We start from the raw sequence: 20,387 nt of genomic DNA on the forward strand, positions 1-20,387 counted from the left end.
CCCGTTGGCTGGCCACTGTTCCTGGCATTACTATCTCCAACCAGATCCCACCTGATTGCAGTAATTATACAGCAGAGTTGCATGCCATTCAGCTTGTACTTGTGAATATAAAAGCAAACTACTATCCAAAGTGTGTAATTTATAGAGACTCATTGAGCTCTTTACATGATATCTCCTCTTCTCTGTGTAATCCACATCCACTGCTATGTGAAATGTTAAATCAGTAGTACAAAATGAAAACTTCCTAATTTTGATTTTCGGTTGTGCCAGATTTCCAGCCACATTGGAATTAAGGGAAATGAGACTGCAGATACAGTTGCTGTATCAGCTTGTACTTTCTCCATGCATTGTTTGAAAGTACCATATACAGACTACAGACACTTTATAAGATCAAAGTTAATTACTCAGTGGCAGTCATCATAGTAGGAAACATTGACAAACAAATTATATGACATTAAGCATTGGCATTCTAGTCAACATAGAAAGAAGAGAAGAAGTTGTTCTTGCATAGGTCAATCATCTTGCACATTCTTATTTACTGAGGACTGTGACTCACCTGTGTATGAAAAAAAACAACTCGGATCTTACTACTGGTCACATTCTAGTGGAGTGGCAGCACTTTAACTGGAACTGGAAGAACACAAAAGTACTGCACAGAAGCTCTTACAAGTCGGAGAGATTGTTCTTAGAGGCAACAGAAGCCCTGAAACACACTCCAAATCTCAACAAATATTGCTGTATAAATTTGCCTAAAATCTGGGAGACAGTCATCTTAAGAAAAAACTAGTACCAGTTTTTTCTCTGTTTAGGACTCTAGTCTCATGTGATAGCTGCAATTTTTTTTTTTTTTTTTTCATATAGAGGGCACCAAAATCAGGACTAATCTTTGTGTTGCTGCTACAATTTTGTTTAACTAGTCCGTTGATTACACCATGTTGTTATAGTCTTGCGTATCATGACAAACTGTGTTTTTGTGCTCTGAAGATAGTATTTTAACTTGGGTATAGTTATGTTAAAGATACCAAGCAATTTTATACCTGGTTTTACTCCATTTTTCCCAAGTAAGCAAACAGACAAAATGTCAAGTTTGCACCTGCAATATATGCAAGACTACCTGATCCCACAGGTAGTGCAAGACCAAGGCAACTCGTGGTAGAAGTGGAGCAAGCTCTGATCACTAATCTTAATATTTACCCTTAATTCCAAAACACATCTCCAAGAAGGGGATGTATGATGTTTTGTATTAAAGGCAAGGGGCCACTACCCAGACCGGTTTCGACCTTTATTGAGGTCGAATGGGAGTTCATGCCTTTCATCACTGGCCTCTTTAGATTTAAAAAAGTTGTGCTGAGAGTCAGCTTGATAGTGAGAGAGGAGGAGAAAGATAGAGTGGATAGCAGTAGATAGTTAAAAGAGGCCTCAGTCGATCTACTTGGCCTGACTTAAATGTCAGCACCAAGCAGATCTCCGACATTATCTCCCTCCATCCGTTCTTTTCAGCTTTCCCCGGTCAGTCACCTCTTCAGGTGTCTGCCCGAGGAAAGTGGGGAAAAACAAATGAAAGAAGCACCACATGAAAAAGAGGAACTGGTAAATAACCTTTAAAATTACATATAACACTTTGTAAGAAACTAGGAAAATTCTGAAATTTCAACCGGAATGACCAGTTTAATACTGAGAAGAGCGGGGGCAGAGCCTGGCCTGGGTGATGCAGCCCACAAGGAGCTGCACCAGTGTAAGCCTTCGCAGCCCAGGTTCTCAGGATACCCCCTCCTGTGTGGAATAGACATAGCCTTTTTTACGACAAAAAGAAGAAAAAACAAACCAGTTTTTTTTTTTTTCCCCCTCTGGCAGATCGATACTAGGAGTCGACTGACTTGTTAGGCGAGGTTTAAATCCTCCTGCTGTCTATTGTTGTGGGTTTTAATGATGAGATCTGCTAATTTGTCTCCACGGACGTGGTTTAGCATGTAGAGGCCTCTGTGCAGTGCTAGTCCCACGTCGTCCTCTGCATCGATAAGACCAATGATCTTTTCAGGAGTGATTTCATCTATATTATCGACAAACATGTCGTTCCATTCTGCACTGACGACTCTTGGCCCGTTTTGTCCTGCGAGTATCAGTTGAATGTCTCCGAATGTTTCTATTGCTTTTCGTAGTCTCGCCTCCTCCTTGGGGAAATCTTTTAAGAGATGCAATATAGGTGCATTGGCCTTTGCGTGAGGGAACTTTGTGGGTTCTGAAGTTGACTTTATTTTTCCAACTTCAGCTTCAGTTGCTACATTTGTAGTGGCGGTTTGCTCGGTGGCTGGTTCTTTCTGCCTTTTGTCTTTCCTGCTTGTAGGTTTCTCTATTGGTGTATTCGGCAGTGTTTCAGACGTGGTGGCATGATTCTTTCTTGTTGTTCCCTCATGCGCGGCCTTCAGGGTAGGGAACTCATTCTGTTCTGCGCCAATGATATTTTTGGCTGTTGCTTCCGTGTTGGGCATAATACTGCCTCCCAATTTTTCGGCCAGGTTTCTGTCCAGACAGGTGTCCACCTTATGGCCGTTAGTGCCGCATTTTAGGCATGCTGACTGGCACTGTGCTACTGTATGGCCAACTGTTAGGCAGTTCTTGCATATTAACTTCGGGCACTGGGCCCCTAGATGAGTGAGGGCGCCGCATCTAAAGCATTGCCTCTTTACTCCCGGGTAACTCACTGTTACCCTGGCCAATCCTATCCTGACGAAATTCGGAATTTCCACCTTCATCATGACGGAAAAGGTGACTTCACCAGATTTCCATTGTGGGATCTCAGCGTCCGTGCCAACTTCGATATCCCGAACAGCTCCCCATTTCGAGAAGACTTTAGTTATGATGTCATTGTCTTCTTCTAAGTATTCAAGCGGAAAACGATCTATTCTTACTCTTTTGACAAAGCTTCCTACCACAAAAGGTTGAAAAATTTTTGCCTCGCACTCGACTCCTTTCAGAAGTTTTCTCTAGTAGCAGCGTCTTTGCATACAACTTGAAACCTCCCCCCCCCCATAAGGGGTGAAACCGGAAATATTGTCTGCCCCGACGCAGTCAATAATAGCCCTCGCAAATGTCCTCTGGTGAATACCAGTATCTATTTCGAACCCGAGGGTTCTTACCCTCGGTAAAACCGAAGACATTATTTAACGAAAGAAAGGAAGAAGACCTTCCAAGGATAGTCTATTCCTATAAAATAGCGGAATGCCATGTATAGGCCTAAAAAAAAAAAACCACAAAAAGAACAAAGGAATCTTACCAAGGCAGGACTTCAATTGGAGCTCTCTTTTCGGTTCTCCTAAACTGTTGCTGGAATCCACTGGAACAGGTTTGAAGAAGGACTGGAACATGGAGCTTTCTCTCAGGGCTGCTGAAAAAGGTCTCATCAGTGGGAGCCAGGCTAGAAATACCAAGATTTAGTATTTAGTAATGCAGAGCTTGTAAGTATTTTACCAAAACGAGTTACCATAAGGTGTTATAACCTTATTAAATAAAAATCTCAGGAGGAGATATAGATGTAGATAGTATTTTAACTTGGGTATAGTTATGTTAAAGATACCAAGCAATTTTAAACCTGGTTTTACTCCATTTTTCCCAAGTAAGCAAACAGACAAAATGTCAAGTTTGCGCCTGCAATATATGCAAGACTAGCTGATCCCACAGGTAGTGCAAGACCAAGGCAACTCGTGGAGCAAGCTCTGATCACTAATCTTAATATTTACCCTTAATTCCAAAACACATCTCCAAGAAGGGGATGTATGATGTTTTGTATTAAAGGCAAGGGGCCACTACCCAGACCGGTTTTGACCTTTATTGAGGTCTCATCAGTGGGAGCCAGGCTAGAAATACCAAGATTTAGTAATGCAGAGCTTGTAAGTATTTTACCAAAACCAGGTTTTAAAACCAGGTTTAAAATTGCTTGGTATCTTTAACCTAACTATACCCAAGTTAAAATACTATCTACATCTATATCTCCTCCTGAGATTTTTATTTAATAAGGTTATAACACCTTATGGTAACTCGTTTTGGTAAAAGACTTACAAGCTCTGCATTACTAAATCTTGGTATTTCTAGCCTGGCTCCCACTGATGAGACCTCAATAAAGATCGAAACTGGTCTGAGTAGTGGCCCCTTGCCTTTAATACAAAACATCATACATCCCCTTCTTGGAGATGTGTTTTGGAATTAAGGGTAAATATTAAGATTAGTGATCAGAGCTTGCTCCACGAGTTGCCTTGGTCTTGCACTACCTGTGGGATCAGCTAGTCTTGCATATATTGCAGGTGCAAACTTGACATTTTGTCTGTTTGCTTACTTGGGAAAAATGGAGTAAAACCAGGTTTAAAATTGCTTGGTATCTTTAACGTGCTCTGAAGATGCTGGTTATAACACTAGCGAAATATCAGCAATAAGTTAATAAATTAATTATTTACTTATTTTTCTGTGTTCTAATATATACCGTTAAAAAATATATCAGCAATAAGTTAATAAATTAATTATTTACTTATTTTTCTGTGTTCTAATATATACCGTTAAAAAATAAACAACATGTACGATGAACACATAAGTCTGTCCACATGTTTAAGAAATTTTTACCAGTCTAGCCAAACCAAACGTAATCACTCAGACTGATTGCATGATGTTTTTATTATTATTATTATTCAGGCCTCCATGGAGTCAAACCGATGAAGAATTAATTTATACAAGCATATTTGATTATAAATTTTATTTATATGTAAATACTACATTGCTTTAATTAATTTTTGTATATACATATTATATACTAATTTATCTCTGACTACTTATTAATACCTTGTGTATTGCTGTAACCTTTACTTTGGCTCAGTATGACCTTTACTGTCTTTGCACCAATAAATCAACCAACTAACTAAACTATACCTTCAACTGTCAGCTGAAGTGAAACATTATGTTTTTGTACTTTAGGAACACCATCAATAGTGTCTGACGGTCAAGCAGTGATAGATTTCTAAAGTAATGTAACATTTTTCTTTTTAATCCTGTTAGCTGGATTATGGTACATGAGTTGATAAGTGTTGCTGTTTGTGACTATTTGATTCCTTTCATGAAGATAAGTTGTTCTCTTTGAAATGACTGTATATTAACTACCTTTTGTCTACTATAATGATATCCTTATTAGATTTTAATCAGTTGATGGCTGCTAGTTCTGTTTTGATCAGATTGTTACATATTGGTTTGGTGGTATTCAATAAGTTACAGGTTTCTAAATGAATTTTATCAGCTATATTAGTTGGAAGAAATTTAATGCTCCCTTCAATATGGTATATAACATCTAGTTTATTAGAGTTCTGGGTGTAACTTCAAAGGTTATGCCTTTATTAAATAACAAAAGTTTGCCATTGTTTATGGTTTGGCTGAACAGGTTTATCACATGGCAGTTACTTGCAGGTGGTTGCTTGCTCCTAGAATTATGCACTGGAGAAGAGATATCCTGATTATGTGAAAAAAAAGCAACATGGGTCTTACTATTTGTCACATTCTAGTGGAGTGGCAGCACTTTTACACGAGAGAGGAATGAAATTTTTACCTATCTAACCAAATCGTATTTACTGAGGAAGATATTATCAGACTGATTGCATGATGTTTTTAACCTTCTACAAAGAATTAATTTGTATAAGCACAGTTGATGTAATTTTGTTTATATGTAGATACTGCATTGCTTAACTTAATATTTGTACATAGTGTTATTTACTAGCTTATTTTTTTTTACTATTTATATACTGTTGTAGCCTTTGACTTTGTGTATTGCTATGACCTTTGCTGTAATTTTGTTTATATGTATTATGTTTAACATTGCTAAACATAATTTTTGTGCATGTATATTGTTTCCAAATTTCTCTATGACTGTTTATGTACTGTTGCAATCTTTGCTGTAATTTTATTTATATGTATATATTGCATTGCTTGGCTTGGTTTTTGTGCATGCATAAACTTCCAACATGCATATTGTTTACTAGTTTGACTATTTATGTATTGCTGTAACCTTTGCTGTGGCTCAGTATGGCCTTTGTTGGTTCTTGCACCAACAAACAATAAACCAACCAACCAACATTGGCAACTGCTTTTTTTTATTGGTTATTCATATTTTCTAAAACTTTTTTAAGGAGGCATACAGCTGTGAAGATTGCCCCTCATTATAGTCCTACTATTCATGTTTTAGATGCTTCCAGAAGTGTAGTAGTGGTAAGTCACCAGAATATTCATTACTGCTTATCACTGTCTCTTCTTGTTATAATTTTGTAAAATGAAAGTTTTTTTAAAACCATTATTTATGTAATACAATATATATATTTAATTATGCCCTATAAAAATTCATAGTATAGCATATTAGCACACTGTGAATGTTGAAATGTTTTTGTTACATTATAATATATTAAAATGTTCTTGCTTTGAATAATTTTTATTTATTTATTTATTATTATTAATATTTTATGCTGATAGTGCTCTTCTTTAATGGATGCAGATGATAAGGATGGATTTATAGAAGAAATAAGAGAAATGTATAATGATATTCGGAATGAATATTATGACACTCTGAAGGTAACATTACATTCATATTTACTAAGAGTTTGTTTTTCAAGTTTTCTTGAAACCTAAAAGTCTTCCTTTTTCTTGTTAGCACTAAATACAGTGAACTTCACTATAGCAAACTATTATAGCAAAGTAGTCTCTGTGTAAAACTGACAAAAGGTCCTGACCAATGTTTAGCATATAAAAAAATCACTATTGCTAATGATCCATCATTTATATGGATCATTAGCAATAGTATGTTTTTGTTTGTAGTATATTTTCAGTTACATATGTAACTGAAACAGAATTGCCCAATTATTTATGTTATTATTATCATTTACACCAGACCTCTATGGAAGCAAAAGACTCATCATAGGCAATCTCTGCTCTCTCTCTCTCTCACACACACACACACACACACACACACACACACACACACACACACACACACACACACACACACAGAGCTCATCAACTGTGCCTTAAACTCCAGTATTTTTGCACTTATCACACACACTCTCAAGCAATGGACTCCACTTGCTAACCATTCTCTATGCAAGAACCTGTTCCTCACTTCCCTTACTCATCCCTTCCTTACACAGTTTCCAAGATTATTCTCTTGTTCTATTCCTGTTTCACTCCATTCTATGAAAAAATTTTTACATGTTAATGTGGTAACAGTCCCTTAGCATTTATTTGTCCTTATTATATCCTCTTTCATCCTATTCAAGTGGTTCTGCAAATGGCATTCCCTTAGTCTGTCTTCATATCCCCACATTCCACAGACTGAAATCATCTTAGTTAGTCTTCTCTGGATATGTTCTCATTCCTATGAAATATATGTTAGAAAGGATGCAGATGACCAAATTTATGCACAATAATCTATTCACAGCCTGATTAATGCCTTTTACGATGGATCCATTACGTCTTTACTTCATATTATAGTCTTCCTCAACATTACCATAATCTAGTGATATTCTCGCAACATGAGCAAATTGATAACCCCTAAACTTCAGGGCTCTGCCAATCCCAGATCTCTCATCTCCTCCATACTTCTTAATTTCTTCACCAGGTATATTTTTGATTTCATCCTTGACTACCAAATTGCAAAACCTTATACTTTGTAACATTGGGCTAGTAGTGCCACTTACTTGTCTACTCATACAATCTATTCATATCCTTCTGTAAGACCACAGCATCTGCTTGACCCCATTGTTCTTCCTAGCTTTGCACATCTTGTTAACCTCCATATTATTCACCCTAAATTTGCATCATCAGCAAACAGCTGAATATATCCAATTAAACCCAATATCATTAATATAGAAGTTAAACAATAGCTCCAAAATTGAACCTTGCAGCACACCATTAGTGGCTTTCCTCTTTCATGTTACTACACCCAAATACAAAACTTGCTAATAATAACCATTTGATTATTACTAATCACCTATCCAATTCACTACCCTAGTATCTCACCTGATTGATAACAGTTTAGTTACTAACTTATATATCAGAAAGAGTGTCAGAAAGAGCTCTGGAAAAATAAGTTCTATTTTGAATAATAATTGGCAGTGTTTCATAAATTTTAGGGTTTCATTATTTATTTTTGAGAACGAAGTGTGTCTGAATGATTTTTTGGTGTGATTTCTCTCAGAATTATTAGTCTAAATTGCCTTTTTAAATATCACACAATGCCAGTCAGGAGGTCAACCACGCGGGTGTCAACTGGTGCTACTAGGCGAATACTGCGAGAGTCAAGTAGCTTTGGCAACATAGACTTTTCAAAACTGATTTGATATCCTGAGTGCGATATGTATGCATGCGGAATGTAAGAGATGTCTTTGTGGAGAAGGAGAGAATGAGTGAAAGATGAGAGAAAGTATGGATTTGTCGTAAGTGCGATATACTGTTGGACCATGATATGCAGAATGCGAAACTGACTGAAAAGATCGATAGTGTGCATGAAAGAAATAGAAATGAAATGAAAGACAGAGAGGCTGATGGAGTGAAAGAATGCAGGAATGTAGAAGTGAAAGTTACCAAAAACCGAAATGAAACGAAAACAGGAGAAACTGAGGGAGTGAAAGAATGCAAGGATGTAGAAGCGAAAGTTATGGAAAAAGTTCTGAAAAACGGAAATGAAACGAAAGCAAGAGAAACTGAGGGAGTAAAAGAATGCAAGGATGTAGAAGAGAAATTACAGAAGTTGCAAAAAACAGAAGGGAAACGAAAGTTGGAGAAATTGAAGGAGTGAAAGAATGTAAAGATGTACAAGCAAAAATTAGTGATAAGGGAGTGAAAGAAAGTATGAATGAAGAAAAGGAAGTAAAGTGCAGCCGAACGAGAGGTAGCAGCGAGATAGAGAATGAAATTGTTGAAATGCAAGATTTAATGAAACAGATATTGGAAATGAAAAATGAAATGAAGATATTGGAAATGAATAATTTTGCAGGAGGTTTAAAGGTGGCTTTGAGGTTGTATTTTTGTAGTATTCTGTTTATTTTATCTGATGTACCTTTAATGTAAGGAATGGTTATAGTTTTATTGTAGTCTGGTTTATCTTTGTTTTTTATTGAGGTCTTGTAGAGAATTGTGTTAATAGTGTTTTGACTGTACCCATGTAAAATGGATGAATATGGAGCTTAACCATGAATTCTGGAAAAAGAAAGTCCTAAGTACAAGATGAATAATGGTAATCAGTCACATGAAGAATATAAAGAACAATCCAAGAGAGTGACTCAGTTAGTAAGGACAACAAAAGAAGAGTACGAGCAGAAATTGGCAAATCAGGCTAAGAAAAACTCTAGAGAGTTTTTTAGATATGTGGCAAGTAGAAGGAAGAATGATCATGGAAAGATGAAGATAAGGGATGAAAGTGGTAGAATAGTAACTGCTGCAGAAGACATTGTTGAGGTATTCAATGATCAATTTATAAGTGTGTTTCATCCTGATCAGGGTGGAATCTTGAGGAACATAAGTGTAGAGGACATTATTATTATTATTATTATTATTATTCAGGCTGCCATGGAGTCAAAAGACTCATCGTGGGAGGTCCTTCCTAAGAAACACAAAGTCTATCAAGACTCATCGAGGAGAGGTCCCCATCTAAGAATCACAAAGTCTATCATACCACTCCTTAAACTCATTGACTGTTCTCTCTCTCTCACCACTCCACCAGGCAATGCATTCCATGGTTCAACCACATTCCATGCAAAGAAACCACTCCTCACCCTCTTGCTCACAGATTCCTTTCGTAACTTCCAGGGATAACCTCTTGTCATCACTCCTTACCGCTGTTCAACCAAGTGAAAGAACTCCCCAGCGTCAACCCTTAACCACCTCTTAACAGTTTAAAAGTCTCAATCATATCACCTCTCCTTGTTCTATCCACCAAACTCTGCAGTCCACATTCCCTCAGCCGATACTCATAACTATCATTGTATAGTCCTGAAACCATCTTTGTTATCTGCCTTTGTACTCTTTCCACAGTTAATTTATCCCCTTCAAATCCTGGGGACCAAATCAGAGAACAGTAGTCTAAGTGTGGTCTGATCAGGGTCTTATACAATGGAATGATAACTTTTTTTATCTCTGCAGGTCAGCGTCCTCATTATTGCAGAAATCCTCTGTGTTACCTTCACCACCTTTGCAATATGTCCCCTAAATGTCATATTTCTATCGATCATCAACCCCAGATCTCTTGTCTCCTTTACTTCCTCCAGTATAACTCCTCCCATAGAGTATGCAATGTCCCATCAATGTTTCCCAAACCTCAAGACCTTACATTTTGCTGCATTAAAAGCGACATCCCATTCATTTGCCCATCTATCTAGCTTTTTCAAATCCTTTTGCAGGGCTGCCGCATCTGCACTATTACTAATAATCCTTCCCAGCTTCGCATCATCCGCAAACAACTGAATATCCCCTTTATATCATTGACCATGTCATTGATATAAAGGTTAAACAATATAGGTCCTAGTACTGAGCCCTGTGCGACCCCACTTATAACCTTCTGCTTCCTTGAAATTGCCCCACCATACACAACTCTCTGATACCTATCGGACAGCTAATCCTGAATCCAATTGACCCATGTGCTACAATTTGAATATCAGCTTCTCATGTGGCACCCCGTTAAATGCCTTCACTCTAAGAAAATAGCAGTATATGCCTTTCCCTCATCTAATGCGCTTGTAACTTGTTCATAAAAGATTAGCATATTGCCAAAACAAGAGCGCCCCTTCACAAATCCATGTTGACTCTCATAGATAACATTACCCTCATCTGCCCAATGCTGTATATGGTCCTTCACTACTTTCTCCAAGATCTTACTAACTACTGATGACACACAAACTAGCCTATTAGACACTTCCAGTCTGCTACTGCCCTTATGCAATGGCACTATCTTTCCTTCCTTCCATTCCATGGGCACCTTTCCCGCAGCCAGACTTTCATTGAAAAGCCAGGTCAAAGGCACTTTCAGTTCCCTAGCACATTCTCTCAAAACTCGTGGTGAAATACCATCCAGTCCCAAGCTTTACTGACATCTAGAGTATTCAGTATTTGAAACACACTCTGCTCCTGTACCTCTAAATCTTGAACCTACCCAATCCCTCTAGCATTAAAACTGACTCCTCCAGGATGAAATACTCCAATAAAGTGTTTGAACAATTCCACTATGTCCTCTGCATCAATCACTCTATTCCGATTTTTATCCCACAATATCATTCTTTCACAATCATTTCTCCTCCTACTGGCCACATATCTAAAAAATTCCCTAGGATTTTCTTTGGATCTTAGGGCCAATCTCCTCTCATATTCCAGTTTTGCCTTCCTTACCATACTAATCACTCTCCTGGCCTATGCCTTATATTCTTCATGCATCTGCTCTTCACCTGTCTTCTTATATCTCTTCCATAGCCTCTTTTTCACATGCATTTCCTGTTTAATATTATTTGTCATCCACTTTACTCCAAATTGTGTCCTCTTGTTCACTCGTGGTGTACAACTTATCATTGCTGCTAACAAATATTTGTTCATAATTTTCCATGCACTAATGATATCCCAGCCTTCCAATTCCTCTCTCCCTGAAACTTCCCCAAGTTGACGTCTTAGACTATTATAATCACCTGTCTTATAATTGCACATATTTTCCCTTCTCTTTGATACTCCTGCATGTCTATTCATTTTCCAAGTCAACACCATATGGTCACTCTCTCCAACTGGTGGGAGAGATGTCATCTCAGTTATTATCAACTCTTCCGATGCTATAACCAAATCCAAAACTCTTGAACCTCTTGATCCCTCTATTACATGTTGCTTAAGACATTTGTCACTGAAGAATTCTATAAATTCCATTCCCTTATTGCTACATGCATCTTCCTCTCCCCAGTTTATACTACTGTAGTTAAAATCTCCCATAACAATCATTCTTCTTGCACTTGCCAAACTCAACTGTCTAAACATTTCCTGATCCCTACCCTCTGTGCTCCTGGGTCTGTAGCAACCCCACTAAATATCCTGTCTTGCCCACCTCTACCTCACACTATATGCTTTCAAAATCATTAGTGCTGCCACTGTCTTCTAAAGTCTCCACTCTTAGAGGACATAGGTCATCACTTATCATAAGCAGTACTCCACCACCACGCTTTCCCTTCCTATCCTGCCAAAAAATGCTGTACCCAGGACTTCTATTCCTGTCATTATATCCTCTTCTGTCAAGCACGTCTCAGTGATCCCAAAAATTTTTGGCCAGGGCTGATGCTATCTTCGCCACCAATTCCTCTCCTTTATTCTGGATACTCTTGGCATTAGTATAAAGCATATAAATGCTGTTGTTTCTATGCCCAGCATTATCCCCTCGAGACTTTACTGGGCTCAGTGTTAGCTGATGTCATCCTCCTTTCTCCTAAGTACCCATTCCCACAAGAGGCCACCCCTGCTACCATCCTCCCTGGGACACACTGACTTTTTCAGAACAGCAATCTCTCCAGATGCCTATGTCCTTCCTCATTCAAATGTAAACGGTCTCTCGCATACAATTCCTCTCTGTCGTCAAATGCACTCCAAGCATCCATATTCCAGTCCTCTTTTGTCACACATTCTAGCTATTATGTCATTCAATATTACTGCTCTTCTGCTCAGCTCATCATTATCATACCTAGGCATCACACACACTATCTTTCCTCTCTGTGTCTTCTTTTGTACCACCTCAAACAAGAATCTCATATCTCTCGCTGCCCTATTTATACCATCACTCAAGTCATTTGTTCCCACCATCACAATCATCTCATCCACCCTTTCACCTCTCTTAACTGCCAAAGCCACACTTTCTGTCGTTCCTCCTGGCAAACACTCCTCACTTGAACACCACGGATCATTGAGTCCCCATACATTATACCTCTTACCATTCCTTCTCTCCTATTGTTTCCATTTTCTCCTCTTCTTTCATTCCCAGACCTCTCTCTCCTTCCCTCTCTCCTGATGTTTCCATTTTCTCCTCTTCTAGCACTCTCATACCCCTCTCTCCTACTGTTTCCATTCTCTCCTCTTCTAGCACTCCCATGCCTCTCTCTCTCATTCCATCTCTCCTACTGTTTCCATTCTCTCATCTTCCAGCACTCCCATGCCTCTCTCTCATTCCATCTCTCCTACTGTTTCCATTCTCTCCTCTTGTAGCACTCCCATACCTCTCTCTCATTCCGTCTCTCCTACTGTTTTCATTCTCTCCTCTTCTAGCACTCCCATGCCTCTCTCTCATTACATCTCTCCTACTGTTTCCATTCATAGGAGAGGATAGCTTAATTGTGAGTGAGCAGGAGGTATTTGAGGAAATAAATAACCTTGATGTTAATAAGGCAATAGGATTTGATGAAATATCACCATGCATCTTAAGAGAATGTTCCAGGGAACTGGCAGTATCATTGGCATGCCTGTTTATCAAGAGTTTTGCAACAGCACAGGCTCCAAGGGAGTGGAAGAAGGGTGAAATTGTTCCACTGCATAAAGGTGGTGATAAGGCTGTAGCTTCAAATTAGACTGGTCTGTATATCAGGAGTTGTGGTGAAGGTGCTGGAGAGATTGGTGAGAAGTAGGATACAGAAATGTGTATCCTTGTTATAGTACTTATGTACTATAACAAGGTGACAAATACCTTGGACAGAGGAGACGCATATACAGTGGTGTATTTGGATTTTACAAAGGCTTTTGATAGACTGCCACATGACAAGCTCTTAAATAAATTGAAAGAGATGGGATTCGATAACAAACTTCTGTGTTGGATCAGTGACTGGCTGTCAGATAGGTATCAGAAAGTTGTATATGGGGATACAGTATCTCGAAAGAGAAAGGTCACCAGTGGTGTGCCACTGGGGTCAGTTTTGGGGCCATTGTTGTTCAATTTGTATGTTAATGATATTGGGTTGGGTTTAACTAGTGATATCCAGCTGTTTGCAGATGATGCAAAACAGGAGAGCAATGCACAGTCAGGCTGACGTTAATGCCTTACAAGAGGACTTGAATAGATTGCATGAATGGGCAGGTAAGTGGAACTGTTAGTTCAATGTTGCCAAGTGTAAGGTTTTGAGATTTAGTAAGCAAAGATGGGATGCAAAGTATAAACTTGGTGGGGAAACTTTAACAGAAGTAGAGGAGATGAGAGATCTAGTAGTGATGGTGGACAAGGACCTGAAATTCAGCGGCCACATTGCACAAGTTGTGAAGACATCACGTCGAATAATGGCAATGATGCGGAAAACCCTGGCATGCAAAAATAGAGAGGTTATGATTCCATTGTATAAGGCCTTTATGAGGCCTCATATGGATTATTGTGAACAGATTTGGTCACTGGGTTTTCATGGTGACGAGGATATGTTGGAAAGGGTACAGAGAAGATTCACAAAGGTAGTTAGTGGTCTTTGGAATGTGGAGTACGAGTACAGATTGAGAGAATGTAAGTTGCAGAGCCTTGTGAATAGGAGGAAGAAGGGGGGATATGATTGAGACATATAAACTGGTCAGGGGTTGTTATCAGGTAAACATCACGTTGAATAATGGCAATGATGCGAAGAACCCTGACATGCAGAAATAGAGAGGTTATGATTCCATTGTATAAGGCCTTTATGAGGCCTCATATGGATTATTGTGAACAGATTTGGTCACCGGGTTTTCATGGTGACGAGGATATGTTGGAAAGGGTACAGAGAAGATTCACAAAGGTAGTTAGTGGTCTTTGGAATGTGGAGTACGAGTACAGATTGAGAGAATGTAAATTGCAGAGCCTTGTGAATAGGAGGAAGAGGGGGGATATGATTGAGACATATAAACTGGTTAGGGGTTGTTATCAGGTAAACATGGAAGAGATTTTTCATAAAATTGGAGAGGGGGGAGTAGAACAAGAGGCTATTCCTTATACAGTTTCCACTGTATAAGGAAGGTGTGAACAAAGCAGTGAGAAGCAGGTTCTTTGTATGGAGGGTGGTTGTTGAGTGGAATGCATTGCCTGAGTGTGTTGTGGATGTGGACACATTGAATCATTTTAAGATGGGGTTAGATGAGCATTGTATGCAATAGTGAGTACCTCCCACGATGAGTCTCTGACTGCATGGAGGTCGGGTGTTGATGATAATAATAATAATATACATCTTGTATATGTTTGTGTGTGTGTGTGTGTGTGTGTAATATATATATATATATATATATACAACACACACATGCTGGTCCTGGTTTGCTGACTGGTTAGGGTATCTGCTCTCCAGCCAAAAGGATGTGGGTTCGACTGCCATGGGCATGGATGCATGGATTGTCTGTGAAAATACTAGTAGTGGTGATGGGTAGTAGATGGTATTGGTGTACATGGTGATAGTAGTTGCTGGTCATTGTAGTTGGAAAACTGGGTGGAGAGAGTTGCAGAATAGGTGCCCTCCCTCATTGAGTCTTTGGACTCATCGATGGAGGACACCTACTCTACAACTCTCCGCTCCACTACTCAACCTCATCCACCAACTGCATCATCTACACCAACGCCATCTACTGTTCACCATCACCACTAGTATTTTCATAGACAATCACAAACATCCATGCCCATGGCAGGATCCAAACCTTCAGCTTTTTGGCTGGAGAGCAGATATGCTAACCACTCAGCCAACCAGGCCTGCTACAATAATAATAATTATTATTATCTGAGACCTCCACAGAGTCAAGGACTCATTGAGGGAGGCTATAAATAACCCAAAACAGCTGTCGTACCTTCCCTTAAATTCATTCACACTAAATGCACTCACTACCCCCAGTTGCATAGCTAGAGCTTTTGCCGCCCAGGGCGGTCCCTGAGTTTGCTGCCCCTCTCAATACACACCAGAAATATTACAAAAAGTCAAAATGATGTAGAGAAAGAAATTAAAACATTATGTTCATGTTTATTTTAGTTGTAAGTATAATTGTTGAAAAATAATTATTAATTAAGTAATAAAATTACTAAGTTAACATAAATAGAAGAATCGTCGAAAAATAAAATTATGTCTCATGTGAAAAGTGCCGCCCTTCTGCACCCCCCCCCTAGCTATGCCACTGACTACCCCCAAAGGCAAACAATTCCACTCACTCACTGCTCTTTGAGAGAAAAAACCTAGCTCTTCCTCCTTTCTTCACTGTGAACAAACTGAACTTCCATTGATGCCCTGTATTCTCTCCCCCACCTTCCATATAATGAAAAATTTCATCAGAATATCAGAATATCATTCAAAAGTTTATAGATCTCTATCATATCAGCCTCTTAGCTGGAGAGAAGACATGCTAACCACTTGGCCAACCAGTCTTGTAACTTGGTACTTAATCAGATGATGCTGTAGACCTGATAATGTGGAGAGTAGTGACCACAAAATATATAAGCAAATTAGCCAAGCAAATAGGAAAAGGGTGATAATCATTATGGATGATTTTAATTATGGCAATATAGATTGGGATGCTGAGAGAGCATCTGGAAGTAAACAAAATGACCGTCTTGAGTTTTTGAGGGTCAGCTACCTCAGGCATTACATATGGATCAAGTGTATTGGATTTGATCATCTCATCAGAGGGTGTAAATGATGTGTCAGATCTTCCTCTGGTGAGTAAGAGGGACCATGAAGTAATTATCTGGGTGGTTGCTAGCTTTATAAGGGCTTCTGTGCAGAAAGGATTACTTGGAACTGTAAGTTTGGTGATTATGAAAATCTCAGGTGACAGTTTGTAGTCGTCACATGGAATAAGGAGTTTGGTGGAAATGGAAAGGAGATTGGTGCTGCTTTGATGCTATTCAAGAACTGTCTACCAGAAGCAGTGTCTAAATGTATTCCAAGTTTCAGAAAGTTAAATAAAATAGGTGTGAAATGGATGAATACAGAGGAAGAATGCATTATGGAGGCAACATAAGATGATTGATAATAATCAGTTCTACAAGGTATACAAAGAACAAGCAGGAGGGTGACTCAGTTGGCAAAGGTGCAGTGTGAGTAGAGGTTAGTTATTGAAACCAAAAAAAACCAAAGGGAATTCTTTTGGTTTCAATAACCAGCAGGGAAAAAAATCAAAGAATGATTGTGGAAGGATGACATTGATTGAAAAAAATCTTAAAAGGATAACTGCTGCAGAGGACATAGTTAAGATCTTGGAAGAGTAGTGCATAAAGGCATTTCATCCTTGTGAATTTGACATCATACTCAGTTTGAGAACTGTGAGAGGAGAGGAGTAGAGACTGGCTGTGAGGTGAACAAAAAGCAAATCAGAATTGAACAAATGATGTTAATAAACTGTGGGATTTGATCATATCTCACCACATGTTTAGAGGGAATGTGCTAGAGAGTTGGCATCAGCCTTTGCTTAAGTGTTTAATGTGAATGTTATGTTATGTCAGGTTCAAAAGGATTGGAAGGGAGGCGAGATTGTACCACTTCATAAGGAAGATTACAACTCTAGCTTCAAATTATAGACCAATCTGTGTGTCAGGTGTTGTTGTAGTGTTGGAGAGGTTAGTGAGAACCAGATCCAGAACTGGATTGACAGCTGTGGTATTCTCTTTGATGGACAGCTCTGATTTGCTAAAAGAAGGTCACGTTTTAGTAATATGCTTATTTATTACATAAGGTGACAGGTGCAGTGGACAAGGGAAATGAATACAGAGTAGTATACTTAGATTTTCCAGGGTAGGCTTTTAATAGATTTCCACATGATAAGTTGAGAATTAAACTAGAAGGGAGGGGTTGGATACTAGATTAGTGTGTTGGATTGAAGATAGGATGTCTGATAGTTATCAGCAAGTTGTGTTGTGGGGGGGGGGAGTAATAGTCCAAAAGTGGAAAGTTACTAATGGTTGCCTGAAGGAGGTTTTAGGACCATTGCTGTTTAACCTGTGTGTTAATTCTTTTGGGGAAGGTTTGAGTAGGGATATTCAGTTGTTTGTAGATATTATGAGAAGTAGAGCAGATATCCAGGCTTTACAAAGAGGACTTTAATGGAATGAGTGGATGGGCATGGCATTGAAAGTTCATTGTTGCAATTGTAAGGTTTTAAAATTTGGAAAACAAAGAATGGATGCAGAGTATACACTTGGTTTGGATATTTTAATCCAAACCAAGTGTATACTCTGCATGGAGTGATGGAGTGATAAGAGATGTGGGTGTGATGGTGGATATGAATCTAAAATTTAGAGGATACATTGCTAAAATAGTGAGGACTGAATTCTTGCAATGATGTGGAGGACACTGACTTGTAGAAGTGAGGAGATTCTTTCCATTGTATAAGCCCTTAATTAGGCCACATATGGACTACTTTGCACATATTGGTCACCGAGTTTCAAATGGATGAAGAAACAGTTGACTCAGGTGATTTCTGGTCTCTGGAATGTTGAGTATGACAAAAGGTTGGTAAGATGCAATTACAAAATTTAGGTAATAGCAGGAGGGGTGAGATGAAGTGAGAAGAAGGTTTTCGGCATGGACAGTGGTGAATGATTGGAATGCATTGCTTGAGAATGTAAATGTATTTAATTCATGGTTTGGTGTAACAGGAGGACTTCCCACAATGAGTGTTTGACTCCATGGATGTGGCCATACTACCACTTTATCTTAGCTCTGCTCATACATTTGTTAATATTTATTTATTATTATTTATATATTGATTATTGTTTATTATTATTCTTAATGTGTGTGGGGGGGGGAGGGGACAATATTTATATACTGCTCTGGAGACCAAACACTGAATTTTTTAGGCCTCCAATAAGCAGGGTATTGGCTTCACACCAATCCCCATTTGAGCTATTTCTGCATTAGTCTTGACTAATTATGCAACCGATTTAGCACTATATCAAATACCTTTCTGTTTTTCTCATGTAGTGTCCGACACCACACATGTGAGAACCCTGGCTGGAATAGTGCCAAGAAGAGTCAGTTCATGTAGGACGCTTTTTACCTTTGGTTTATTATATGTTAAAGATACCAAGAAATTATATACTTGGTCTGTTTGAAGGCGATTGCTGTTTAACTTGTTTGTTAATGATCTCTGGAATATAGAATATGAGGAAAGGTTGAGAAGATGCAATTTACAGAGTCTAGTGGATAGGAGGAAAAGGGATGATATGATTGAGACCTACAAGTTGGTAATGGGTTGTTATAGGATCAATGTTGAAGAGGTTTTACAGAAAACAGTGGGAGATCAGGAGAGAACCAGAGGTCATCCCTGGAAGCTGTATAAAGAGGGTGTGAGCAGGGGAGTGAGAAGCAGGTTTTTTGCATGCAGAGTTATGAATGATTGAAATGCCTTGCCTGAGATTGTGGTTCATTTCACACCTACCTTATTTAACCTTCTGATCCTTGGAATACATTTAGACATTGCTTCTACTAGATAGGTCTTGAATATCCTCCAAGCTGCATTGATCTCTTTTCCAGCTAACTTCTCATTCCATGCTACACCTGCACGCTGTCTCCTGAGCTCTTCATAATCACCACCCTTGTAGTTCCATGTATACCCTTTTCTCATAGAGGCCTTACACTGATAGCACCTACCTTTCATATACCCCTAAGAGCTCCCTAAAAATATTTGATTCATTACAGAAGATGGCAGTTAGGTTTATTAATGGCCTGTCTATCACCATTTTACTCCATTTTTTACACACAGTCATTCGGTTTCTGCTGCCTTCATGTTCTACAAATATTTTCATGATCACTGTTCACCAGAATTGGCATTGGTAATTCCACTACTCTCCTTTGAATCTGTTAAAACACGCATAGCAGCTATTCTGTAACTATAAGAATGAGATGAATTGATCTTGACAAATTTTGCCTACCAATTAGCTAAATCCTTGAGTAATATCAAAAAATTTCCAGCAAAACCAAATGACAAAGTTTGTACATAGGGAGTTGCAAATTAATATTACTGAAGGCCTTAGAAAAATCAGTATGGATAATATCTGAGTAATTATTACACTCAAAAGATAGTACATAATTTTCGAGTATAAATAAATGTATTGTTTTGTCTGCTCGGTTAGCCTAGTGGCTTTGCTCTTCGCAACCATATGCCTGGGGAAGAAGTGTTCCAGGTTTGATTCCCGTCAGAGATGTGAGGAACTTGAGGATCTTCCTTAGGCATAGCCAAGTTAGTTGGTCTTGGGTGCAGGGAGTAGGGTTTTTTCTGCCATTTTATCTGGCATTTTTCATTCTGCAAGCAGGCAAAAAAAAAAACCGGTCCATGAACATATGCTTCTACAGCCAAAATATCCTCCTTCCCCCCCCCAGCGGCAGACTAGGCGACAGGTCGATTGGGAGTGATACTAACAAGAAGTCGCATCTAAGTAACAT

At 38.7% G+C, this 20,387-nt stretch overlaps 1 protein-coding gene across 3 annotated transcripts in view; it reads left to right on the forward strand.

Annotated features, from left to right (window-relative positions):
• The window catches only part of LOC150101351 (methionine synthase-like), an 815,136-nt gene that overhangs the window by 579,706 nt on the left and 215,043 nt on the right, over positions 1-20,387 (forward strand). For all 3 annotated transcript variants that reach the window (XM_090400909.1, XM_090400910.1, XM_090400911.1), the window contains exons 26-27: positions 6,159-6,237; positions 6,496-6,594. In XM_090400909.1, coding sequence (XP_090257035.1) covers positions 6,159-6,237; positions 6,496-6,594 — 178 coding nt within the window. The remainder of the gene's footprint in view (positions 1-6,158; positions 6,238-6,495; positions 6,595-20,387) is intronic.

The sequence above is a fragment of the Typopeltis vanoorti genome, chromosome 11, assembly GCF_054136105.1.
Source record: "Typopeltis vanoorti isolate ZY-2024b chromosome 11, IOZ_Tvanoo_1.0, whole genome shotgun sequence".
NCBI classification, from domain to species: Eukaryota; Metazoa; Arthropoda; class Arachnida; order Uropygi; family Thelyphonidae; genus Typopeltis; species Typopeltis vanoorti.